Genomic DNA, 21,251 nt, shown 5'->3' on the forward strand with positions numbered 1-21,251 from the left:
GCAGCTCGATAGAGACTGAAAAGGCGCGCGAATGTGTCTCGTGCTGAGCGTGCTGCCGCGCAAGCGTGAGGCCATGTTAACGGCGAGAAAAGAGTGCGTTTGGCTGGGAAGATCGCGTCTAAAATATGTAACCGACAATTCTCAACCTCGATGCACAGATGGACACGGGCATGGGCAAGAGGGACATCTACCAGACCAGGTGCTCATGTTCCTTCTACTCAGTCTCCTCTTGGCTAAAGGATGGATGCCAACGCGTGACTCTACTCCTCTCTGTCTCTCTGGCGCAAGAAGTGAAAGAGACTCCCCGCCTACTTCTTCCAGAAGCCCCTGCGCTGTGGCTCTCTACGACGAGGTTCAAGCTCATTACATACATTTGACTTGTTTAGCCCTTTCATGGGCGAGATCTTCGGGTAGCCGCAGGCGGCGACCTTCCAGAAGCGCCTCATGAACGAAGAACTCAACGGCGCGCGACCCCTGGAAGAAGTAGAATGGCGCGGTGTCTGCGCAGCTGTCGCGCGGGCAAATCCCGCCTCAGAGGAAGCGCCTGACTGGCTTTCAGCTGTAGAGAGAGCCGAGGCAGAGGAAAAACTCACGATGGCTGAGAACTTTTCGCTAGTGCGGTCCGGCCGCCCTGTTTGCAGAGGAGCTGCACACGTGAACGGCAGAAAGGGGTTTTTCAAGCGGAGGCGGACCAAAAAAAACGCAGGAGTCCTAAACCCAAGAGAGAGAAGGAACTCTGTATGTGTGCCTGACTCGCAGGAGGATGAAAGTTTTCGCGAAAAGAGAAAAAACGCTTCCTTGTCCACTATCGAGCTGCGAAACGCGATCTGTGAGGAGAGAAAGGGACGGCTAGATATATCGACACCGTGCCTCCTCGTCAAAACGCCTGAACGGAGGCGGAATGGACTCGCCTTCTCATCGTAGAAATGTTGAAAAGCGAAGGCAATGCTGCGAAAGCGCAGGTCCTTGGTGTGTTTTTTTTTTTTTCGTTATGTTTGAAATCGCATTCAGGCGCCCGTCTTTGCGCAGTATCGATGCGCATGCATAGCGACAACGCCATCCAACAGCAGACCTGCGGCGCGTATCGGGGTTGTCTCTCTGAAGAATTCCACTCGGATTTTTATTATGCTCGAGCGGCGCCTTTTTTCTGGCGTCTCCTCCCTGCAATGAATGTGTATTCGCAAAGATCCTAGCCGTGGTGTCTCGCTTCCTCATGTCGCGCGGTCTTCACTGTCGGGTCATCTCGTTGAGTCGAAAATCCTACAAAGGGGCACCTGTGCGAGTCTCTTCTTTTTGTTTTCTCAGACTTTCTCCTGCGCTCGCTTCTGTCGCTCGCCTGCGATTCCGTCCGTGCGGCCTCCCCTCTCTTTGAGTCTTTTCTCGCCTCTCTCTGCAGGTCGGGACCATGGCGGATATCGACGCCGGCCTCACGCCTTCTCCCTCGCCTCGGCGGCCGGCATCGTTTTCCCCTTTCTCTTTTTCAGCCGGCGCGCGCTCGGCGGCGCGTCGCCAGGCCCCTGCCGCAGACATCTCGGCCTTCTTCCGCCCCGAAGAGGCCGACGATCCCGAAGACCTCGCCGATGCCTCGAGCCCTACTTCTCCTTCTTCTTCTGCCTCTATTTCTCCTTCTTCTTCTCCCTCTCCAGCCTTTCCTCCTCCCTCGTCTTCTGCCGCGCCTTCTGCCCCCCCCCTCGCGCAGTCCGTCTCGTCTTCCACTCCCTCGCCGGCGGCCGCTGAGGGTCACGTCTCTCCGCGCGCCTCCGCGGCGCCCTCTGTCGCCTGCGAAGAGCCTGGCGCCGCTGTCTCTGTGTCTGCCTCTGCATCTACGTCTGTGCGTCTGAAAGAGGCGACGCATGCGCAGACTTCGCCTGGAGTCCCCGTTGCACCCGAGCCGCTGTCCGCTGACGTCGCCGAGCAGATCAGACTTCTTTTGGAAGGCTCGCCCGATGTCGGACCGGCGGCACTCGCAGCCGAGCGGCGGCGGAAGGGACGCGAGGACGCGGAGATGGCGGAGGCGCGTTTCCGCGCGCGGTGCGACGGCAAGCGAGAAGTCGAGGAGAAGAAGGGCGCTCCCGCGCCGCCCGGCGCAGAGGCCGCCGCACGCCCGTGGAACGCCGCGGAGATCGTGAACATGTGAGACAAGGCAGAACGCGAGAAAACGATCCGCTCCGCATCTAGCAAGTACAGGAGGCGACCCATATAGACCTCAGCATGCACAATAGTTCGGTAGATATCTATCCAAGTTTGTGGATGGATGTGTATATGCGGACAGTCGAGCGTATGTAGATGGAGGAGTCGCAGGCCTCTTCGTCTTCTCCTCGAAAAGGCGCCGGTGTCGCCCTGAGTGCTGCCGCTCCCGTCGGAAGCAAGAGATGTCGCAGGCAGAGAAGTCGAGCACGTGTGCAGTGTATGTACACTGCGTGGGGACGGGCGCCTGACGGCGTCGCGCCGCGCGATTTAAGAGAGAAGATGTGACCTGCATTCTGAGTGATTCGAGCGTTTCATTTCTCGCGCGAGGCTTTCAGGCTTGTCAAACACGACAAGTTTGTCGCGCGCCCCAAGGTCTTTTTCCGTAACGGCGAATACCTGCAGGAGGTAAAGCGAAGCAACCCGTGCAGAGAGACTCAAAGTTTAGGTTTGAACGCGACAGTCCTTCGTGCGACGCGGAACTCCTCCGTGTGTTAGTGACCGAGATTGCTGGCGAGCCTTCCCTTGTCTCAGATGCAAACGAAAAGAGCAAAAGTGAACGAGTCATGGGAGCGTTGTGCGTGGATTTCGGTTTCGCTTCTGCGGCGGCGCAGGGTTTAAGTTTGATGCATGTTTCACAAGGCTTGTTCACACGCCGATTTATATCTATTTGTATATACGGGTTCACTTCCGCCTTCCCGCGCGTTTAAATAATTTTTTCTCTCTCTCGAGTTTCAACTGCCTGGTCTCAGGAGCCAACCCAAGACGAACTGGTGGCAGACTTGCAGCGCCTCATGCACGACTCCCCTCACGTTGTTCTCGGTAAGCATTCTATTTTATGTCTTTGGTTTTCTTGGAATCCGGCCTCTCTTGTGCCGCTTCAAAAGCGATGCAAGCCATTCTCGGTCGTCGCTCTTCTTTCGCTTTCCCTCTGCCACACTCTGTTTGCAGGAGTTCGTTTCGGCACTCAATCGTACAGGTGGTATATAAGCCTTTGAGACGCAGGGCGAATACACACTCAAAAGCGGACACAGCCAAATAAGCACGAAAGCGTTCAATAAGCCTATAGTCTTGAGATGCACATCTGTTGCATGGGATGTGTCGGGTCTGCAGAGCGCCACGGAGAGTGTTTCGAAGCGCAGCACTTGGCTTTTTTCAAAGAGAACTTCGCCGAGTCGCCGGAAGTCCAGGTCAGGGCTTCGTTCAAAACCCCTCTACGTGCACAGTTTCCTTTTTTCTGTCATATTTTTCTTTTTTTCTTTTCCCTCCTAGTGTCTCCCGCTCGCGACTGCAGCGCCAGCGCGCTCGAGTGCCTCGTCTCGCTCAACTCGCTACCTCGCAAGCGAAAAATCCTCAGAGTATGCGGAGTTTTACTCTCTTTTAGCGTATGCCTTTCTCCCCCGACATGCGTCTGACTGTCCTTTCTTTTTTTGGTTTAAGGCACACTTTGTATGTATGTATATATATATATATATATATATACATATTTTATGCATGTCTATATTTTCACGCATATATAGTGATATGTATTTATCTTTATGTATGTGTATGGGGAGATGGAATCTTCGTGCATCAGCATTTACGTGCGTCTGCCGATTTCATCTGCATTTGTCTGCCCTCTCTTGTCTGTGTCTCTGCTTGTTCTGCTTCGTGCCCACTTGCCTGTGCGAGCCTAATTTTTAGTTTTTGAAGTTCGTCTGTGCGTCTTTCGTGTGCCCAGTTTTACATCAACTCGCTACAGAGCCGCTCCACGCCGGAGCAAAGAGAAAAGGTGAGGCCGCCCGACACCGAAGGAAAAACGCATGCGTTTGAGACAGGCGCTAACGATCCGAGGCAAACGCTGCTGTCGCATGCGACGTCGCGAGACACGGTTGTTTCGACACGTCGATCTGTCTGCAAGAAAGATGTATGCCAGGGGCCTCGCTTCTCCTTCTCTTCCTCTCACACAAATATACACAAATCTATATATATATAAATATAAATATATCCATTTACATGAATGCTGGTGTAGCCACGCGGGCGCGTATCGGCTGCGCTCCGATGCCTCCATGTGCAACGAGAGCGAGCGAGATGCTGACGCATGCCCTTGCTGAACTCCTTTCGTGTGCACAACGGAAGTCCTGTATAAACGTTAAGCAACGACGCCATGCGTGGGGATTTTGAACCGCTTTGGTTTTCTCAGCTCGCGGCAAACCGGCGTCTGACGAAGCTGCGGCAGTTGGTCGCGGAAGGGGATTTTTTCTCAGAGGCTGCGATGCAGGCGCGACAGGTGCGTGAAGCAGTGAAAGGAAAGCCGTGCAGACGTCGAGCGACGAGTCTCACAAACCTCCAAACCACCTGGACGAGAAGGCAAACAAAAGCGGAAGAGACTAGTGCAAGAGAGGGCAAGAAGGGAGATACGCGCGATAGACACTGAGTTTGGGCGGCAACGCGCATTCAAGAAGAAAAGTCGATAGAAGGAAAAGAGTATTGATAGGAACGTAGACGCAAGCAGCGCCCTCGTAGACGGTCCGAAGTCCACGCCTGACTCGCAGAACGTGCACGGCTGGGGTGCAAACGCGAGGCGCGAAGAGAGAGAACGCAACGGCGTCACACAGGCGATCTAAAGTCAGGCGCCACATCCGAACTCCCGACATCTGCGGAGTTCTCAAAGTCGCGCGTAGATCTGCGCATTCAGCCGTGCTTGTAGGCGTCCTGGCCCTGTGCCGCGGCTGCGAACGACCTCATGCATCCTAGACAGAGATAGAGAGCGGAAGCACGGCGCGTGTGCAGCACTAGACTCCGATATGCGTTCTTTGTCTTTCGCCTAGCTTGCCTCGATGGGTGCGCTGTGTGGGGCGTCGCTGCAGCCTGCGCTGTATCACGAGCTAGTTGGGCGGTTTGCGTGCGCTCCGGATACTGCGAGCGCGCCGACCTCGTCGTCCGCACGGTCTTCTCGGCTGGAGCTGCCTCTGCGAGGCCCTGAGGCGCTGAAGAATTCCAGCAGCGCCCGCGGGCAAGGCGGGTCGCGCGGCAAGCCGCTCCAGGGCGCCGAGGAGAGAGAATGCTTCTTCTCCGCTGCGCCCGGCTCGCTGAGCTCGTGTCTGCTCAGTGCCTTGGACAACCGCGAACTCCGCAGAGCCGCGCGACAGGAGCGCGCGCAGTGGCGACGCCGCGACGAGGCGCTGCTCGCGCAGATGGGCGGGAAGGTGCTCCAGGAGGTGAGCAAAAAGGGAAGGGAACCGCGACGAAAAACGCAGAAAAACCGAAAAGAGAGGACACGGGGGGAGGGGGGGGAGGCGACAGAGCGGCGGCGACGGGTGGAAGTTGAAGAAGCAGGAAAGAGAAATTTGTTGATGCGAAACGGAGATACCTCTATTCACGCACAGATTAAGCCAATTTCATGCGCCTGTATCACAGCATGTTTACGCCTCAATATATGGGAAGTTAGCGACGAAAAGCAGATCGGATGTAAAGAGGTAAGTGGAAATCTATATATATAATTCTCAAGCTGTGGCGCCCGTTTGTGCCTGTCTGTCTTTGCGACTGTTGCTCCTCTCCGTTGTGTGCGAGTTTCCGCTTTCTCCCGGTTTTCCGTTCTCAGCATCGCGAGCAAGCCGAGGCGCGCCGGCTGCGGCAGGCGCAGCGACGCGAGGCGCAGGATGCTCGCGAGAACCGTCGCGAAGAGAGAGCAAAACAGAAAGTGTGTGCGCTCGTCGAGCAGCTCCAAACGCGGCACATGGCGAGAGGCCGCGGCAAGGGCCTCGACGACAAAAGACGCGAAAGTGAAAAGCAGCAAGACGCGGAGGAGCCGCGCGCGGAGGGCATCGACGGCGAGAGCAAACAGGAGGCGACGAGCGAAGAAGAGCACGAGGAAGACATGAGTGTAGATCTAGATAGTGAAGAGGAAACCGACGACGAAGACGAAGACGATTCGCCAGGAGACTTCAAAGGCCGTCAGGTCGGCGTCGCGCCGGCGGAAGGGAAACGCGCGCGACGATTTCTCAACTCCGCAAGCTATACTCAGCGCCGAGAGGTATGCGTTCGGCGCACTCGCCCTCCCTGTGCGCGTGGACTTCCCTTTTCTGTTTTCATTTCACTAACTCTCGCTGCGCCTTGAAGCGCGTTGGCGCGCCGCTGCGGTTTCGTGGGAGACGGCGTGTTCTCTGTGGCCTTTGATTGTCCGCGCGGCCTGACCCCGGTGTATCATTCGGTTGCGCCACGCGATTCTGGCTGGCTGTCGCTCGCGTTTACCGACTCATCATTTTGGGTAGTCTGTCGAATCGCGGAGCGTAGGCGCCTGCTCTGCAGTCTGCATCGGCTAATCGTATAAGAAATTGCGAAACTTAGCTGTCTCGCGAGTTTTGCGTAGCGAACGGAGTTTCTGATGTGCACGCTGCGCCCGTTTGTTAGGACTTTCTGCTCTTGATGCAAGAAAAATTCCTCCTCGGGCATGACGCCTGCTACGTCAACTACGCCGAAATCGATCAGGACGAATCGCTCGATGACCTCCGAGAGGTAACGTGGCGCTGTCTTTCCTTTTCCCCGCTCCTTCTCGTGTTGTGTTTTGAAACTCCTGCGCTTCGAGTTGTGCGCGTCGTTCGACTTGTGTCTCGACTTCTGTTCCTTCGCTACCGTTTGGGCAGGTGTCGATCCCCTCGCTGCGCCATCGGCGGCCCCTCGCAGCGCGTGTGTTTTAAGTTCAAATTGCATTTTTCTTCCTGTATCAGTGTTCCCCTTACGGCGTGCCGGGTGCTCACAGATCGAAAGAGACCTGCAAGAGAGCTACTTCTACGGCGAACAAGAGAAAGAAAGAGACGCCTCGATGTCCAGCTGAGGGCGCTATACGCGCGGCCTCGAGCATAGCGCGCCAACGCCTTTTTGTTGCGTGGGAACCGGATGCAGCGAAGGCAGAAAAGTCGAGAAAAAAACGCAGAAGAGAAAAATGCCTTCGCAGAAGCGGAGCTAGAAGCGCCCCTGGCAACCGACGATTCAAAAGAAGGGCAGAAAGATCGCAATGGCGATGAAGGGGCGGAGGTGCTCTGAGAGTAGGCGCAGTTTTTGTGTGGTACGGAGTGATAGAATCGCCGACTTGACCGCGGGTTTGACAGCGAGGAGGAAAACGTATTGTTTCAGAGAGATGAAAGGCGTGTGCTTGGCCTGTGTGAAAAGTCCCAAACCTTTTACGCGAATCGTTTCTTTCGATGAATCTATTCAAAGTGACACGTTCTTCTCAGCAGGAGCCGCCGCGCGGACGGGCTCGAGGAGACACGCGCGCGGCTGGTGCCTCTGCAAAGACGCGCCTGCGACATTCACTGCGACCGCTCAAAGCGCCGACGGATCCTCTCTACATACTAACATATTAGCATCTATATAAATATATAAATATATATATGGACACCGACATATCGAATGACGGATGTATAGCGAGTAGCTGAAGAGGCGCTGCATCCCGTGCGGCGATTTGTGCGCTTTGACTCGAGCGAGCGAGAGGAAAGTGACGTCAGCGATCGCCGCGTCGACGCTTTCTAAGAGAGGCTAGATCGGTGTCTTGTGCAGCTGCTGAGGATCTTCTGCGCTTTCAGTCTACACGAATCGAAAGGCTCTTTCCCTCTTTTAGAGGTATATCTGCTAAACGGCCTCGCTGTGTCGGCGCCAGACGAGTGGAAGGAGACATATACTTTATAGGGAACACGTCCGCGGGGAGCTTGTCGTCAAGGTCAGGTGTCTGTGCACACGGGACGCCTCTTTCAGCGTTTCACAGTGGAACGAAAGCGAAAAAAAATATCGAAAAAATACACCAGTCCTCGCCGGTCACGCGTGTCGCAGGCCGCGACAAAAACCATTCGCAGACTCCAGCTCTCCCCGGCCGTGGGCAATATAGGCGCGCGCGACAACGCATACATGGCGGCGATCACGATCGGCGCCGCGGAGAAGTTCTGCCGCTGAGCCTCAGCGAGGTGCGGCCGAACTCTTGACACGGAACCTGCCCCCCGACGCGCGAGTCCGGAAGTTTCGTCTCTCAGGGGGGGAGCAGAGACTCGCAGAGGACTTTCGTCATCACGCCGCCGTTCACAGGGTCAAGCCGAAGCTTGTAGAAGTGCCCTTCGGCGCTGATCACTGAAACACACACATTTTTGTAGACCGGAATATCCCATACACAAAAGCAGGCAGAGACGCGTCTCAGTCACGCCTTTCCCTACGCACAAGGGTAGGCCAGATTCCCAGTTTCTAGAAAATAACTTTTGGGTATTTTTTTCATAGTTTTGAACATAGTGTGTGCAGAGGGAATTGAGTGAGATCACTATTCAGGAGTCAGGACATTGTTCACGCCGATAAATCAGGTGTCTGTCCCCGCGTTCCCTGACTCACCCGCAACCTTGGGCAGAATTGTTTACGAATACATGCGCAAACGCCTAGGACTGGAATGACTAGCTCTCTTTCGCGGCGAAACTGCCACTCAAGATGCGTTAACAAGAGGCAGGCTCCTGGCGTCGCTGCATGCGCAAAGCTTCGAGCCTGCACATAGAAACCACTGATGGATTTATAGAACATTTCGGTAAAACGTTGCCGGGCTTACCGTAGAGCGTGTCGCGCTCGTGCTGCGCGAAGGCGCAGATAGCCGCGCAGTCCTTCGAAGGCAGCCTGAGAGCGGCGCAGGCAAATCGAGGCAACACACGACGTCCAGCTCCACGAAGCCGCGCAGGCTGTGCGTTCGCTCTCCCAGCGACCCGAGCGCCCCTCCCCCCTCCCCTCTGCGTGGGGTTCTCGCCCTGGAGAAACAAAGGCCTGCCGCGGTCGTTGTCGCCTCGAAACCTCGAGGCCTTCGTGCACCTGGGTCTGAGGATCTTCTGGCTCCCCCCGCTCCCCCCCCACGCGGGCGCGCCTACCTCCACTGAGCGAAACTCCACTGGTGTTGAAAATAGGGGCCGAGGGCGCCGAAGAATCCGCTCTTGGAGCCCTCCTTCGGCGACTCCTGCGCGGCTTCGCTGCGCGACGAGGCGTGCGGCTCGCCGCCGCCAGCGCGGCTCGCCGGCGGGCGCGAGGCCCCGTCGCACGCCGCCTCGGTTGAGAGCCTGTAGACATGCGTTGTGCCAGTCCCGCTGCACGCGGCGAGGAACCGCAAGTCCGGACTGAAGCTCATCGATGTGATGCTCGCCGGGTTGCTGCCTGTAGGCAAAACGTTCAACAGACGACGAGGCTCTCGCGGATGACGCACGCGTTTCAAAAAACGCGGGCACTTCCAACTCCGGGCACGCAGTCACGGATCTTCATGCGCCTCCGCGGCAGTTGCATCGGCTCTCTCCCCTGCAGCTGACACGCCGCGAGGCTGCCTCGATTTTCCCCTTCGCATTCGGAAAAGAGGTCCAGGGCACATGGCGAGATGTGCGATGCACGGAGGGATGAAGACGCCTTTTCAGGCGTCTCTTGGACTCGAGCGACAGGCCGCAGGACTCTCGCGGCTGCAGCGCCCGGTGCCGCAAACGCATCCAGTCTGCGCCACGCCCCGCGCCGCCAGCTATCGCGGGGCGGCAACGGCCTCCGCACACGCGTGGATTGATTCACAGACACGACAGCTGCGGGCGTCGAGCGAGACCGATCAGAGCTGAGTTGGCGACTATTCTATCCTCCTGGAGATCGCCCACGCGAAGGCTCGCGCTGGAGTCCGCGCGCAAGGCCTTGGTGCAGATTCGCAGCACGCAGGCTGTCTCACCCCTGCGGAATTCAATAAGGAAATCGCCCGTCTTCGCGCTGAAGACGCGCAGCAGCGTGCCGCGCGCCGAAGCTGTGCCAAGCAGCGCGCCGTCGCTGCTCAAACAGAGGAACGCGAGCGCGTTCGTGTGTGCGCCTGGGAAGTAGAGGAAATTCGACGCAGAAGAGGAAAGAAGAAAATCTTGAAAAAGATATAGAAAAAACCGCACGCGCACGCACCGTGGATATACGACTCACCCAGGTAGAGATATGTTTGCATGTCAAGGGGTGCAGATACAGGTTCATCGAGAGGAGTGCTTGCCGTGTCCTTGACGAGGCACGCGTACCTCTGTGCCAACGCATTTTTCTGCGCACATACGCGTACGCTACGCCTTCTCGGCGTCAACACACAAAAGTGTAAAAACCTTTATAAATAAATATATATATCGTTTTGAACACAAATGTATATAAATAAACATACATCTATTTGGATGGACGAAATGTCGCAGACCGTGGATGTGCACTGAGAGAGACCTACACACAGCTATGGAGGAGATCAACGGGGTCGCCGCAGTGGTGCGTCTGCTGCTGTCGCCTGCACAGTGGAGACCCGAAAAAGGAAAGAAAAAAAGGCAGCAGCCACAGTCCACAGGCAAACTCGATAGTCTGACGAATACGAGTTCGCTTTCTTCATGTGCGACAGTCTCTACTCGCTGTTTAGCGTTTTTGAAGAGCCTCTCATGCATTTTTGGAGGTCCGCTCCAGCGGCTGGGCGGGGCGAAAAGCGAGTCTGCCTCCGGAAGAGATGCATTGGGCCTTCTCTTTGCTCCTTGAGGCACGTTAGGCTGCAGAAATTTTGCCCCTTTTTTCTGTTTGTTCAGGCACTCGGTGCTGCGCCTCCAACTCTACTTCGTTCTCTCACTCGTGGCGGAGTCCGCAGAGCCGAGGGAGCTGCTGCAGTGCGCAGGCGCGCCGGGATCTTCGCCGTACACCAGCAGCTGTACCTGTCCCGTCTGAAGCGCTGCGAAGATCCGAAAAAGGGGAAAGTGGAGGACACAAACGCAAGTTACGAAGTCGCCGTTCAGAGGTTCTATCTGCGCGCCCGTCTAGAGGGAGGCAGCGAGCCACGCCAAGCGACAGCAACAGACAAGGGAGTGAGGACTAGAGTCTCCGGCAGATCTATCTACACGCAACACTCGAAGCAGAGAAAAAATCTTTCTGCACATTTGCATATAGGCAGAGGCTTGCGCGGGGCTACAAAAGCCGGCGAGTGCGTTTTTAGATGTTGCACATCTACGAGGCGAGTGAAGTCGCGCGGTTTCGCATGCAGGCGCGCGTCCTCCTACGCACCGGGACAGGCCACGAGGACGTGAGAAGACAAGCCGAGACCTCCAGAAGACTGATCTTTGCGAGAAAAAGACGAAGACGAGAAAGAAGAAGAAGAGGCTGAGGCGAAAGAAGGCAGCGACGCAGCGGCGCAGATCGCCCCTGGATCCGGCGCTGTGGATATCGTGTCGAGTAGCAGCAAGTCTCGCAGTCGATACACGCAGAGCTTCTCTGTGAGCATCACGAGCAACCTAAGACAGAAAAAACATGAAAAAGAGAAAACGCGACGCAACTCTACGCAGAGGAGGAAGGCCGGGCTCGCGGCAGTCTCGCTTCACATGACGCATATCTTCCGATGCCTACGTCGATCTCCAGCCGTGCGTGAACGTCGCAACTCGGGCATGAGAACCTACGTAAATGTGCGCCAGCTATCATTCTATAAATACGCGTACGGGTATATGCACGCACGCACACTACACAGTGTACATATATGAAGCCAAACATAAATAAAATAATATATAAATATAAATATATATAAGTATGTAGCCACTTAAGTGAGTGCAGATGGCCGCCCTCGGATAGTTCCCACGAAGGGCGTCACAGCCTTCACTCGCCACGCAGGCAGAGGCCCTTTCGGAGGGCGTTTTTCGCAGTACCTCAACTTCTGCGAGTCCCTTCACGTATGGATAACTCTAAACCCTGGAAGGAGAGATTTAGAAAACCGAATATCGCTGCTAAGCCAGCGTCACAAGGCGCGCTGAGGTGGGCTGAGAAGCATGCCTACACTTCTTTGAGCAATTGAACTCCTCGAATCGGCGAGTGAAACTGCAGCTGCGCGATGACTTTTTCCTGCCGGTCATCCCAGAGGACGCAGGCATCTCCGCTCCAACGCGTCTCGCGCTCGAGGTCTTCTCGCAGACGCTTAGGCCAGTAAAGCGCCGAGGGTTGACCTGAAGACAAACTCTCGCAACAACGACAGCGAGTCACTTCACCTACTGCAGACAGGGCTGGCTTTTTTTTGCTGCGGCAAGCGTGACACACCCCCACGCTCTATCGGGCGCCTCTGAGCGCCCTTGTTCGCGCAGTCCCACCCTCTGCAGCCTTGCCACGCCACCCAGCGCGTAGTATATACTCCCCTGAAAAAGCAGATTTTACATAAATAAATATATATATATAGTGTACACAGCGCTAGAAATCCCGTTTAGTAAGTGTAACAGGGAGTCTAACTCGCGGCGTAAAAGGCGCATGCACTCGACGCGAAAGTGCGCGGCCCTGCGCGTGCGGCCGTTCTTTCTTTCTCGTCTTCCAGCGAAACAGCCTACTTCCGACAAGCGCGAGGATGTTGCAAGTAAAAAGCATCTCGGCGATCAGCAACCCCTTCTCTGTCTGTTCATCGAGGCCGGGATCCCAGGCCTGCGAGCTCTTCCAAAAGTCATTTGTCAAATCTGAAAAGAAACGAAGCGCACGCCCGCAGAGGCGCGCGGTTTCACAGCAGCTGCCTCAGGTTCGGCTCCACGGCCTGTCGTGCGTCTGGCGCCGCGGACTCGGCGCTGCTTGCGCCGGCTTTTTGCACCTCACGGGTGCCGTTGTGACCGCTTTTCTTTGCTTTCTCCTTCCCTCTCCCCCGTCGTGTCCGCTTCGCCTTCTCGCTTTGATTACGCGCCGCCTCCCTCCGCCGCTGCTGCTGTTTTGCCTTCCTTCATTCAGCGACGCGCACTGCCAGAGCTGTTCCGTGCCGCGCTATCTGTCTGCGACACAGCCGCCTCCGCTAGTCTAGAGGTTAGAGCCTTTTGCATCATCTCGTTACCTCGCGCGAACGTTTTTTGCAGCGGCTCAGTGGAATAGATGACGAAGCCGCGCGAGGTCGCCAGCGCGACGCAGGAGGCATCTTGGTTAAAGGCGACGCTGTTGATGCGCTCCTTCTCTCGGCTAGCGGCGCTCGCCGCCTGCGTCACCTGCTCGCAGGCCTTCTCCTTCCAGGACCTCGCGCCAGCGGGGAACGGCGACGCAGCAGCAGCTGCAGAAGCGCCCCTATCCGCGGTCGCCTCTCGGCGCAAGCTTGACTCCACTCCGCCTCGAGCGCGCGGAGAGAAAAAGAGGCGCCGCATGGGGTCGACGAGAAGAGGAAAGAAAGGAGATCAAAGCAGGCAAAGAGAAGAGGGGGGAAGACGAAAAAGCGCCTTCGGCCGCACGGAAGAGGGATCCCTGGAGAGAACGCCACGCACAGCTTCAGAGAAACCGGACGACCTAAACGTCGTGGGAAGGAGGAAGCAGAGACCGCGCGGCGCAAGCTCTCGCGTCTAGGAAAGGAATAGAGAATGAAAAACAAGACGGAAGTCTCGCTGGCGCGCGGGAAAAGCGAGAAACAAAAGAGGGGACGGTTTGAAAAGGACTTGCGTAGCTCGAAAATCCTAAAAATAAAGCACCTGTTGGCGGCAGAGAGACAGGACAGGGGCAGTCGGTGTTTGTCTCCTTTTTGCTATTTTTATTTAGAATTTGAGTTCATTTCACAATTTTTTTGCGGCCTTGAGGAGTTCGGCGGGTTTATCCCGCCGTCGCAGCCGAGGAAAACGAAGAAGAGAAAAAGCATAGGGGAGAAGAGAGAAGCGGGTGCGGGAGGCTGAGAAATAACACCGCCGACGGAATGCAAAGAGGCGGAAAGAGCGACGCGGAGGAAAATAGGGCAATCGTGGACCGTGCAGCTGCGCAGGCAGACGAAGGGGAGAAGAAAAGAAAGAAGAAGAGCAGGTAGCGAAGAAAACAGGAGACGCAAGGCACATCCCTAAGGCATTCTCTCTCCTTCCCTAGACTCGCTCGCCTCGCCGCGACTCCTGGCGTCGAGCCTCTGTGGCGCGGTGCTGCTGAAAGCGTTTGCTACCTCCAGGAGGTCTGCTTCTTTGTCTCATGTGCCCCCCCCCGTGTCTCTGTGCTTGCAATTTGAAGAAGGGATTGGATGCAAGTTACATATTCATCCGCGATTTTTGCTGTCTTTCGCATCTCCTAAACGAGACAAGGAGTCTCGGCGTTGAGGCGCGCGGCCTCAGCAGATACGCTCTAGGCGCGCGAGGCGGGTTTTACGCGAAATCCGCGTCTCAAAGCCATAAGAAAAAAAGGCGGCGGTATGGAGAAGGAAAGAAACGGCAGAGGAGAATGAAAAGCGGAGAAAGGAGTCGCGGAGATGCCTCAGCGAGGCGTCGCTCGCGCTGGGCGCGGCTTGTCGCATGCCCGCGTCGATGGCGCGTCGTCTGTCTCCAAGGAAGTCAGCCGAAGGCGAAAATCTGATCTGACATGCACCGTGCTGGAATATTCACTGGAAAGGTACACAGAAAGGAAGGCGAGGCAAAAGAGAGACAAAAGGAAATGAAGCGGCGAAGATCGCTCGAATGCAACGGCGCATGTCCTTGTGGTGTTGCATGCGCCTTTTCGAGGCGTTTGATGCAGTTTTCAACTTTCTCCTGCGTGCTGCGAGTTGCGAGCTCGAAACATAGGAAGCACATCAGACAGCTTATAATGCCTTGAAGACTGATATCGTCGTAGGTGTGTTCCCTTTGCGTCAGCATGTGCGGTGGATGCGGCGAGAGCGCGGGCACAAAGTGTATATGCTTTATCACTCGCCCGCGCCGCGGGTGATTCTTGTAACTCGGTCTTTGTCGCGCGTATCTACCTGCTGGCGATGCAGCACACACGCACGCGCGTAAATGCCGCTCTTTTTGCTTCGTGTCAACCCGAAGACTTGAAGGCCTGCGCGGCGTGTAGAGGCGTATGCCCGCGATCTGAATCGGATCGCGAACGCGGGGTGACCAGGGGCGATACTGACTCGAGTTTCCGCCGCGTCTTCTCCATCTCTGTACACCTCGTGAAGCGGCGGAGGCAGGCTGAGAAGCATCTGCTTTCGAGGCCCTCGCACGTTGACTGACGCCTCGCTTTAAGATGTTTAGGCTTCAAGTTCAGAGCGCGGCTCGCTGCCCGCCACGATGGCTGAACGGGTAAGTGTCGGGGCGAGTAGCCCTCTCTTGCGGTCAGGCACATTGACGGTTGCGCGGCAGTTCCACTGCATGCAGGAGTACCCACAGAAAAAGCTGTGGAGGTGCCGTCGATGCGCAGCGGCAGCGACTGCGTGGCGATCCTCTCCCTGGCGCAGCACGCAGCTGGGAAACGAAGCGCTGGCAGAGCGCCTGACCTTGCATTGCTATCAATCCGATACGAAAAGGCGCTCACTGCATTCGTCTATGCTGAGTAACTAAACCCTAGAAAGTCTCGAATCTGGGGGCGGAGCACAGCTGGTCGATACTAAAACAGTTTAACGTATTTGTGACGCCGACCCAGATAGCCACCGCTTGCAAGTATGCAGGTATAGAGTGGAGTTGGTATACAGAGAGAGAGAGGGTCCAATAGATAGGTAGTGGCGGCAGGTAGCAGCTCACAGAGGTTGATGTGAAAAAGAGATATACCGGCGTCTCGCCATCTTACTATAATTCCTTTCGTCCTGCCGAGTGCTTACGGAAAACTGCGCCGACAGCACGCCCAAACGCAACCTACAGGTCCCCAGACGCAGCTGCTCTGCGCCACAAAGCGAGGCCGCGCCGGTGACTCGCCGCTCACAAAAAACGGTTTCTTGCAGGCGCGTGCAAGCATATCGCCTGCTGTCGCGGTCCCGCGTGAAACAGCTGCAACGTGGACGCGTCGTGCCATGGCTACCAGACTCGAGGGACCATATTTTAATTTTACATACATATACATACAAATTTATATATATATATATATATATATATATATATATGCGTGTCGTGTGCCACTAGGCGGATGCGCATGCGTGTATGTGCACGAGTTTTTTTTTTTTTGCGTCGAGCGCTGCGTGACAAGCGCCGGAGGTTGCGCACGTTGAGAGGAAGGACGAGCGCGGGCGAGGCTGTCAGGCCGCGAGGGCGGCTGGTCGCGTGAACGGCAAGCAAACAGACAATGCCTCACGCGTAAAAGACGCAGCGACAATACGACCGCCTCTTGAGCATCTCTGGAAGAAACAAAAATAGTAGGGGAGACACCAGGGCAAGCGAGACGGGAGAGCAGGTCTGCGAAACTCGAACGCGCGAAGAGCGAGAGTCCTGCATGCAGGCTTCGGCCTAGCAGACTAAGACCAGATTAGAGACGTGAGAGACTGGGAAAGAAGGGAACTGAAGTGTCGGAGGAAAAGCGACACGGAGCGTAGATCTAGAGAGGAAAGCGGAACGAAGCAAGCCCGGTCGAGTTGCAAAGAAGCACCAGTTTTGTGCGCGAGAGATATGCGCAGATTCGTCTCCCTGGAGTGTTCACGAGGGTGCTTTTGCATCTACCTCTTCGCGGGGTTGTCTGCTCCCTTGTCGGGCTGGAAGCCGCCTAGCCTCTCACGCACGGTCTTCTCGCGCAACTCTCGCTCCTCCGTCCTGCGCTTCTCGATGAGATCTTTGACTGAGTGCATCTGAAAGAAGTTGTTCTGTTCGCGGAAGACGACCGGCATCGGCAGGCGAGGCGCGATTGCTTTGAACGCGGCAAAGTTCGGCTGAACCTCGGGGAAAGGATGGAAGGGGTTCACCTGCGGAATGTGAAATAGGATGCGGCCTGTACGGACAGCACAACGCAGCATACAGATCCTCGTTGTTCCACTCCCGCACGCAGCACGGGGACCGCCCGTCGCCGCGCAACAACAAGAAGACGCGCAACACCTCCGGAGCGTCATCACGCGGAGAGAAAAACGCGAAGAGAAGGCGGCCGATCGGACGCACATTCGGCCGCGATCCCCATCGGGCCCCTGAGAGGCGCGCGAAGTCGCTCCTCCCCCAACAAGCAAACGCGGTGTCTCCCCGCGACTCACCTGCAGGCACGCGCGCGACGAAGCGATCGATGCTGCCTTTTCCCTGTCCCATCTTCGTTCCCTCCGGTTTCCGCGTCACCGCGTAGGTCGCGTGGACGTTCGCATGAACCTCCTTGGTCCGCCCCAAGTGTCTGAAACAAAAAAACAGAGACAAAGGAAAACCGCTCGGCGACAGCTACCCAAAACGCGTTCACACACGGCCCCGAGGCTCCCCCCCGTGCCCTCCCCCCCCCCCCCCCCCCCCCCCCCCCCCCCCCCCCCCCCCCCACAAGCCGACGGAGAGAGAAAGAGGCACTCGACGGAGACACGCGTGGAACAGGCGACGGCCATGGATATGGAGTGGCGAAGCGATGAATTCTCTGCGCGTTCGGCACCGGCTCTATCGCGCAAGGCCCGTTCGCCGCGGCGGCTTCGGTCGGGAGAGCGGGGGCCCCGAGAGCGTCGCTCTCACCTTCTCAGAATGCGACGCGCATCCTCGAGCTGCTCGGCCGTCACTCGGTGAGGAGCGACGGCGACGAGGCTCTTGCCTAGGCGGACCTCATGGCTGACTGCTGGAGGAATGCGCCCAATGGGCACTTTGATGCGAACCTCTTGCGGGAGTTTGAAGCGAACGGGCGGCATTTTGCGCGAAAACAGAGAGAAACAGAGCGAAGCGAGCCGGAACGACAGCTCAGCGCGCCCACAGTGAACACATATGCATATACGCTCTCTATATATACATACAGCTATACACAAGCGTACACGCATATGATTACGGTTGCCGGAGTGGAGGAATACCGCGCCGCAGCTTGGCCCTGGGAGACACAGAGGAGAAGGAAAGAAGCGAAAAAGTGACTCCCGCCAGAACGGGCAACGCGACAAGAGGGCTGACTGCAAGAGCGAGCGCGTGTCGTCCCAGAGCGCGCAGAAAATGGAGAGAGAAGACCCGAGGGAGTCCACGCCACACACCGAAGTCTTGAAGCGACACGGGCGCGGGGTGTAGAAACACCCCGAGAGACGAGAAGCAGTTGGAGGCCGGGGAAGGAAACCAATCCTTTGGCCTCTGGCAGGAAGAAGCAGGAAGCAGGCAAGAGCACGAATGACGGAAGAAAGACGAAAATTAAGAAGCGCGAGCGAGGGAGACCCCTACAGAGCCCGCCGCTCGTCACGGAGCTTGGCGGGATACAGGAGGCCTGCGCACCGGGCGGGAAACCTCTGCGCAGCGGAAAGCAAGCAGCGGAAAGCGGAGAACCGCAGGTAATTCGTCCCGACACAGAGGCGAGGAAAGCCAGCAACCGAGCGCGTTGATGGCGGTTGCCTCCTTCGGGGCCATCTCACGCTTTCCCGAACAGACTGAGGCCGAAGAGGCAAAAGCGGCGCCCGGAGAGAACCGGAAGTCGCGCGAGAAAGACAGGAGAAGACTCAAATCAACAGAAACCAGTCCTCTTTCTCATATCTTGAAAGATGTCCGCGGGAGGAAAGCCCGCCACATCTCTTGCAGCCGGCCATGCATCGCGTTGACCCCGGGAAAAACCTCGCCCGCGGAGGATGCTGAAAAAGATAAGACGTCGCCTCTTCAGTTACAAGACGGACAAAAGGCGTTGGATCGGAATGTTCTGGACGATTTACAGGGAAAAACAGCCGTCCAGGGGGCTGTGCGATCGATTTTTCGCATCGCATGCAGGCGCTCGCGAATGCCTTCTCCCCGAGGCACAACCGAGACGGCAGCGCGGACTTTTCAGCGACCCTACGAACGCTGTGAATCGGCGTGAGCCGCATTCTCACATTCTCAGAGAGGCGCCTGTCGCCGCCGTAGTCTCTTGAGTCTCTCCCTGTATCGGCAAGCCTTATCTCTTCTTCCCGGATGCTAGACTATTTCGCGGCTGAGTGTGTGCTGCGAGCTCTGCATCAGACACGAGCGCGAAACACGACTTGGGAATGAATTCCATCCGGTTTGAGACGCCCTCGAAACAAATCTGTTTTGTGAAAGCAAAGCGAGACTAGTCTCCGGCGGTGATCGTCCAGGCCTGTCGCCCGCCCGACGGCCCTCGAGGCGCACGTCTGCGCGCCGCGGCTTCGAGCCCGAGTCTCAGCGACTATTTCTCTCTCCTCCTTTCTGCGTTTCACAACGAAATGAAACTCTGTCACACACTTCACCGCACTTTTCTTCTCTGTTCGAGAGCTAGACGAGCGCACAGGCCCGAAGAGAGTCCTGCCAGCTCCTAGCCAGCCCTGTAAAACTTCCAGGTTAAGCAGTCCTTTGGGCTGGGCGCCAACACTGCGTTGATTCAGATGCTGAAGCTGTCTGTGTACCGGATGCCAAATGCTCTCTCGCTTGTCATCACGTTTTGTTAAGTGCATCAAACGCAGCAGTGTCCAGCGTGAATCGGAAAGCCAACTGTATACAGGCGCAGAACAAAAAAGCAAGAATCGACACGGCGCGAGAGAAGCGTGTCTGCCTTCCGCCTCGCAGTCCGCTCGTGGATCTGCCAGTCAGAGTGTCTAAAGGCCACGTGCGGAACTCCTGCTCGCTCCCACGCTCGTCTGGGTATCAAACACACGGCTTGCTCACAAGCGGGACGACAGGACCTTCCGGAACGTCCTCTAGATACTCGTTGGATTCTTGTTTCAGGCACGCCACCTTGAAGCGATACTTTTCACCCTTGCATGGTGCCTTGTCGAGGTTGAACGTTCGTCCAGCTGGCTGAATCCATACTCGTTATCGCCCGAACTACACATGCACGCGCATGAAGCTCAAGCTCCTCGGGAAGACCGGGTCAGCACGCGCCTAGTTGGAATAGTTACCCTCACAATCAAACCTTCTGAATAATCAAGTGTACAGTTATTTATTTGAGTGTTCTATTTTTACCGCACTTTTGTCAACACAAACCCAACAGATTCCACTTTCCTGCTGACTAAGCGAGTTCTGCACAAGCAGTCACACTACTTCCAAAAAAAAAACAGAGGCGCCTTCGTTCGAGGACGAAGCGCAGACCTGCCACTAGGCAGCCACTCGCTTGCGCTGCAGTGCTGAACTGAAAGTGGACAACTCTTATCGCCGACGTGCACGCAGACTTGTGCTGAGGCGAATTTCTGTGGATCGCGCACTCGCTGGAAGCTTTGAGGAGCTTAGAAAGGTCTTGTCCTTGTTTCCCAGTGCGTGGCGGGCAGGGATAGCTCAGAGCGCTTCGGAGAGGCGCCCGGCTCTCCAGCTCAAATTGAAAAACGATGAAGATGCAGCCCTGGCCTGTCACAATGAGGCTCTTTGGTGGCGCAACACTCTACATCATCCAATACGCGCTAAAGGCAACCTTCCGGAAGGCGGCAGAGCGCTTTTTGTCTCGCGATGACGCACGCGGACTTCACATTGCTCACAAGACGCGCGCGAAATGGATTCTCTGTCGTGCGTTTTAGACAGCTGCTGACGTGGACGGCGCGCGTAGGCGACCGGCGTCCCTCCTCGCGATTTCGCCAACTGAGAGAAGCAATGCCTAACCCGGACCCTGAAGCGACCGCATCCGCCCCGTGTCTGCAGGCGATCCTCATACTGGAGGCACGAGGGCGCAGGAAACTACTTCCACTGTATTTCCAAGCAAGTTCTGAGGTGCGGACCTGCTGCGCCCTGTGGAACGAAAGCGCTTGTCTAAACTCTGCTGGCTAGGTATGCGCACGCGCGTGGTTTGTTTTTTGCGTATTTTTTCTTGAGCCTAAGAATTCACGCAAGGGGGCGGTCGCGGCGCCTCCGACCCCACGAAATGGAAGGCGATCGCGCGCCGGTGGCGGGAGGTCTCCTCCACGATCGGGCCTGCGCCGTGAGAGGGCGCGCCCCTCGCACTCAAAAACTCCCTTTTCCTTACGTTTAGGTTAAGAGACACAGAGACAAGCCACAGAAGGAAAATGTATTACAGAAGAGAGTGCAGAGAGTCGCCGCCGCAAGCGACGAACCTCTCTGGAGATCTAGCTCCTTTCGAGCTGAACGCTGCAGGCGTTGGTGTTTTCTTCCGCCTCGCCACGCCGCGCGCGGGCTTCCTCTGGGTTCTAGTGCGACCGCACAGCCCCCGTAGAGCCGCACTTTCGCGCGCTGCGGCGAAGCGAAGAAAGGATATCTTTCTCCGCGCAAACTGCGCCACTGCGCCTCGCCACTCGCGCGACAAGCCCTCCCTCCGGACCCGTACATGCCTGAGTTGAACAGTTCTAAGTCGGGAATCGATTCAAAAGACGACTGCTACTCGTGGCGGGC

At 56.5% G+C, this 21,251-nt stretch overlaps 3 protein-coding genes across 3 annotated transcripts; 1 reads left to right on the forward strand and 2 right to left on the reverse strand.

Moving 5' to 3' along the window:
• Positions 1–1,405: 1,405 nt before the first annotated feature.
• Positions 1,406–6,866, forward strand: BESB_021840 (uncharacterized protein; the record flags this gene model as incomplete). Its single annotated transcript, XM_029360893.1, has 10 exons — positions 1,406–2,133; positions 2,526–2,595; positions 2,940–3,009; positions 3,301–3,377; positions 3,908–3,958; positions 4,370–4,456; positions 4,998–5,387; positions 5,771–6,202; positions 6,580–6,684; positions 6,813–6,866. The coding sequence occupies 10 exons, from the start codon at positions 1,406–1,408 to the stop codon at positions 6,864–6,866; spliced, it is 2,064 nt and encodes a 687-aa protein (XP_029216252.1).
• Positions 6,867–8,188: 1,322 nt separating this feature from the next.
• BESB_021850 (WD domain-containing protein) lies at positions 8,189–13,292 on the reverse strand (the record flags this gene model as incomplete). The annotated part of the gene is made up of 9 exons (XM_029360894.1): positions 8,189–8,286; positions 8,747–8,811; positions 9,057–9,336; positions 9,881–10,060; positions 10,781–10,879; positions 11,209–11,435; positions 11,969–12,134; positions 12,507–12,629; positions 12,992–13,292. The coding sequence occupies 9 exons, from the start codon at positions 13,290–13,292 to the stop codon at positions 8,189–8,191; spliced, it is 1,539 nt and encodes a 512-aa protein (XP_029216253.1).
• Positions 13,293–16,510: 3,218 nt separating this feature from the next.
• BESB_021860 (putative 50S ribosomal protein L16) lies at positions 16,511–17,653 on the reverse strand (the record flags this gene model as incomplete). Its single annotated transcript, XM_029360895.1, has 3 exons — positions 16,511–16,779; positions 17,033–17,163; positions 17,484–17,653. The coding sequence occupies 3 exons, from the start codon at positions 17,651–17,653 to the stop codon at positions 16,511–16,513; spliced, it is 570 nt and encodes a 189-aa protein (XP_029216254.1).
• Positions 17,654–21,251: the final 3,598 nt, after the last annotated feature.

The sequence above is a fragment of the Besnoitia besnoiti genome, chromosome XI (assembly GCF_002563875.1).
Source record: "Besnoitia besnoiti strain Bb-Ger1 chromosome XI, whole genome shotgun sequence".
Taxonomy (NCBI): Eukaryota; Apicomplexa; class Conoidasida; order Eucoccidiorida; family Sarcocystidae; genus Besnoitia; species Besnoitia besnoiti.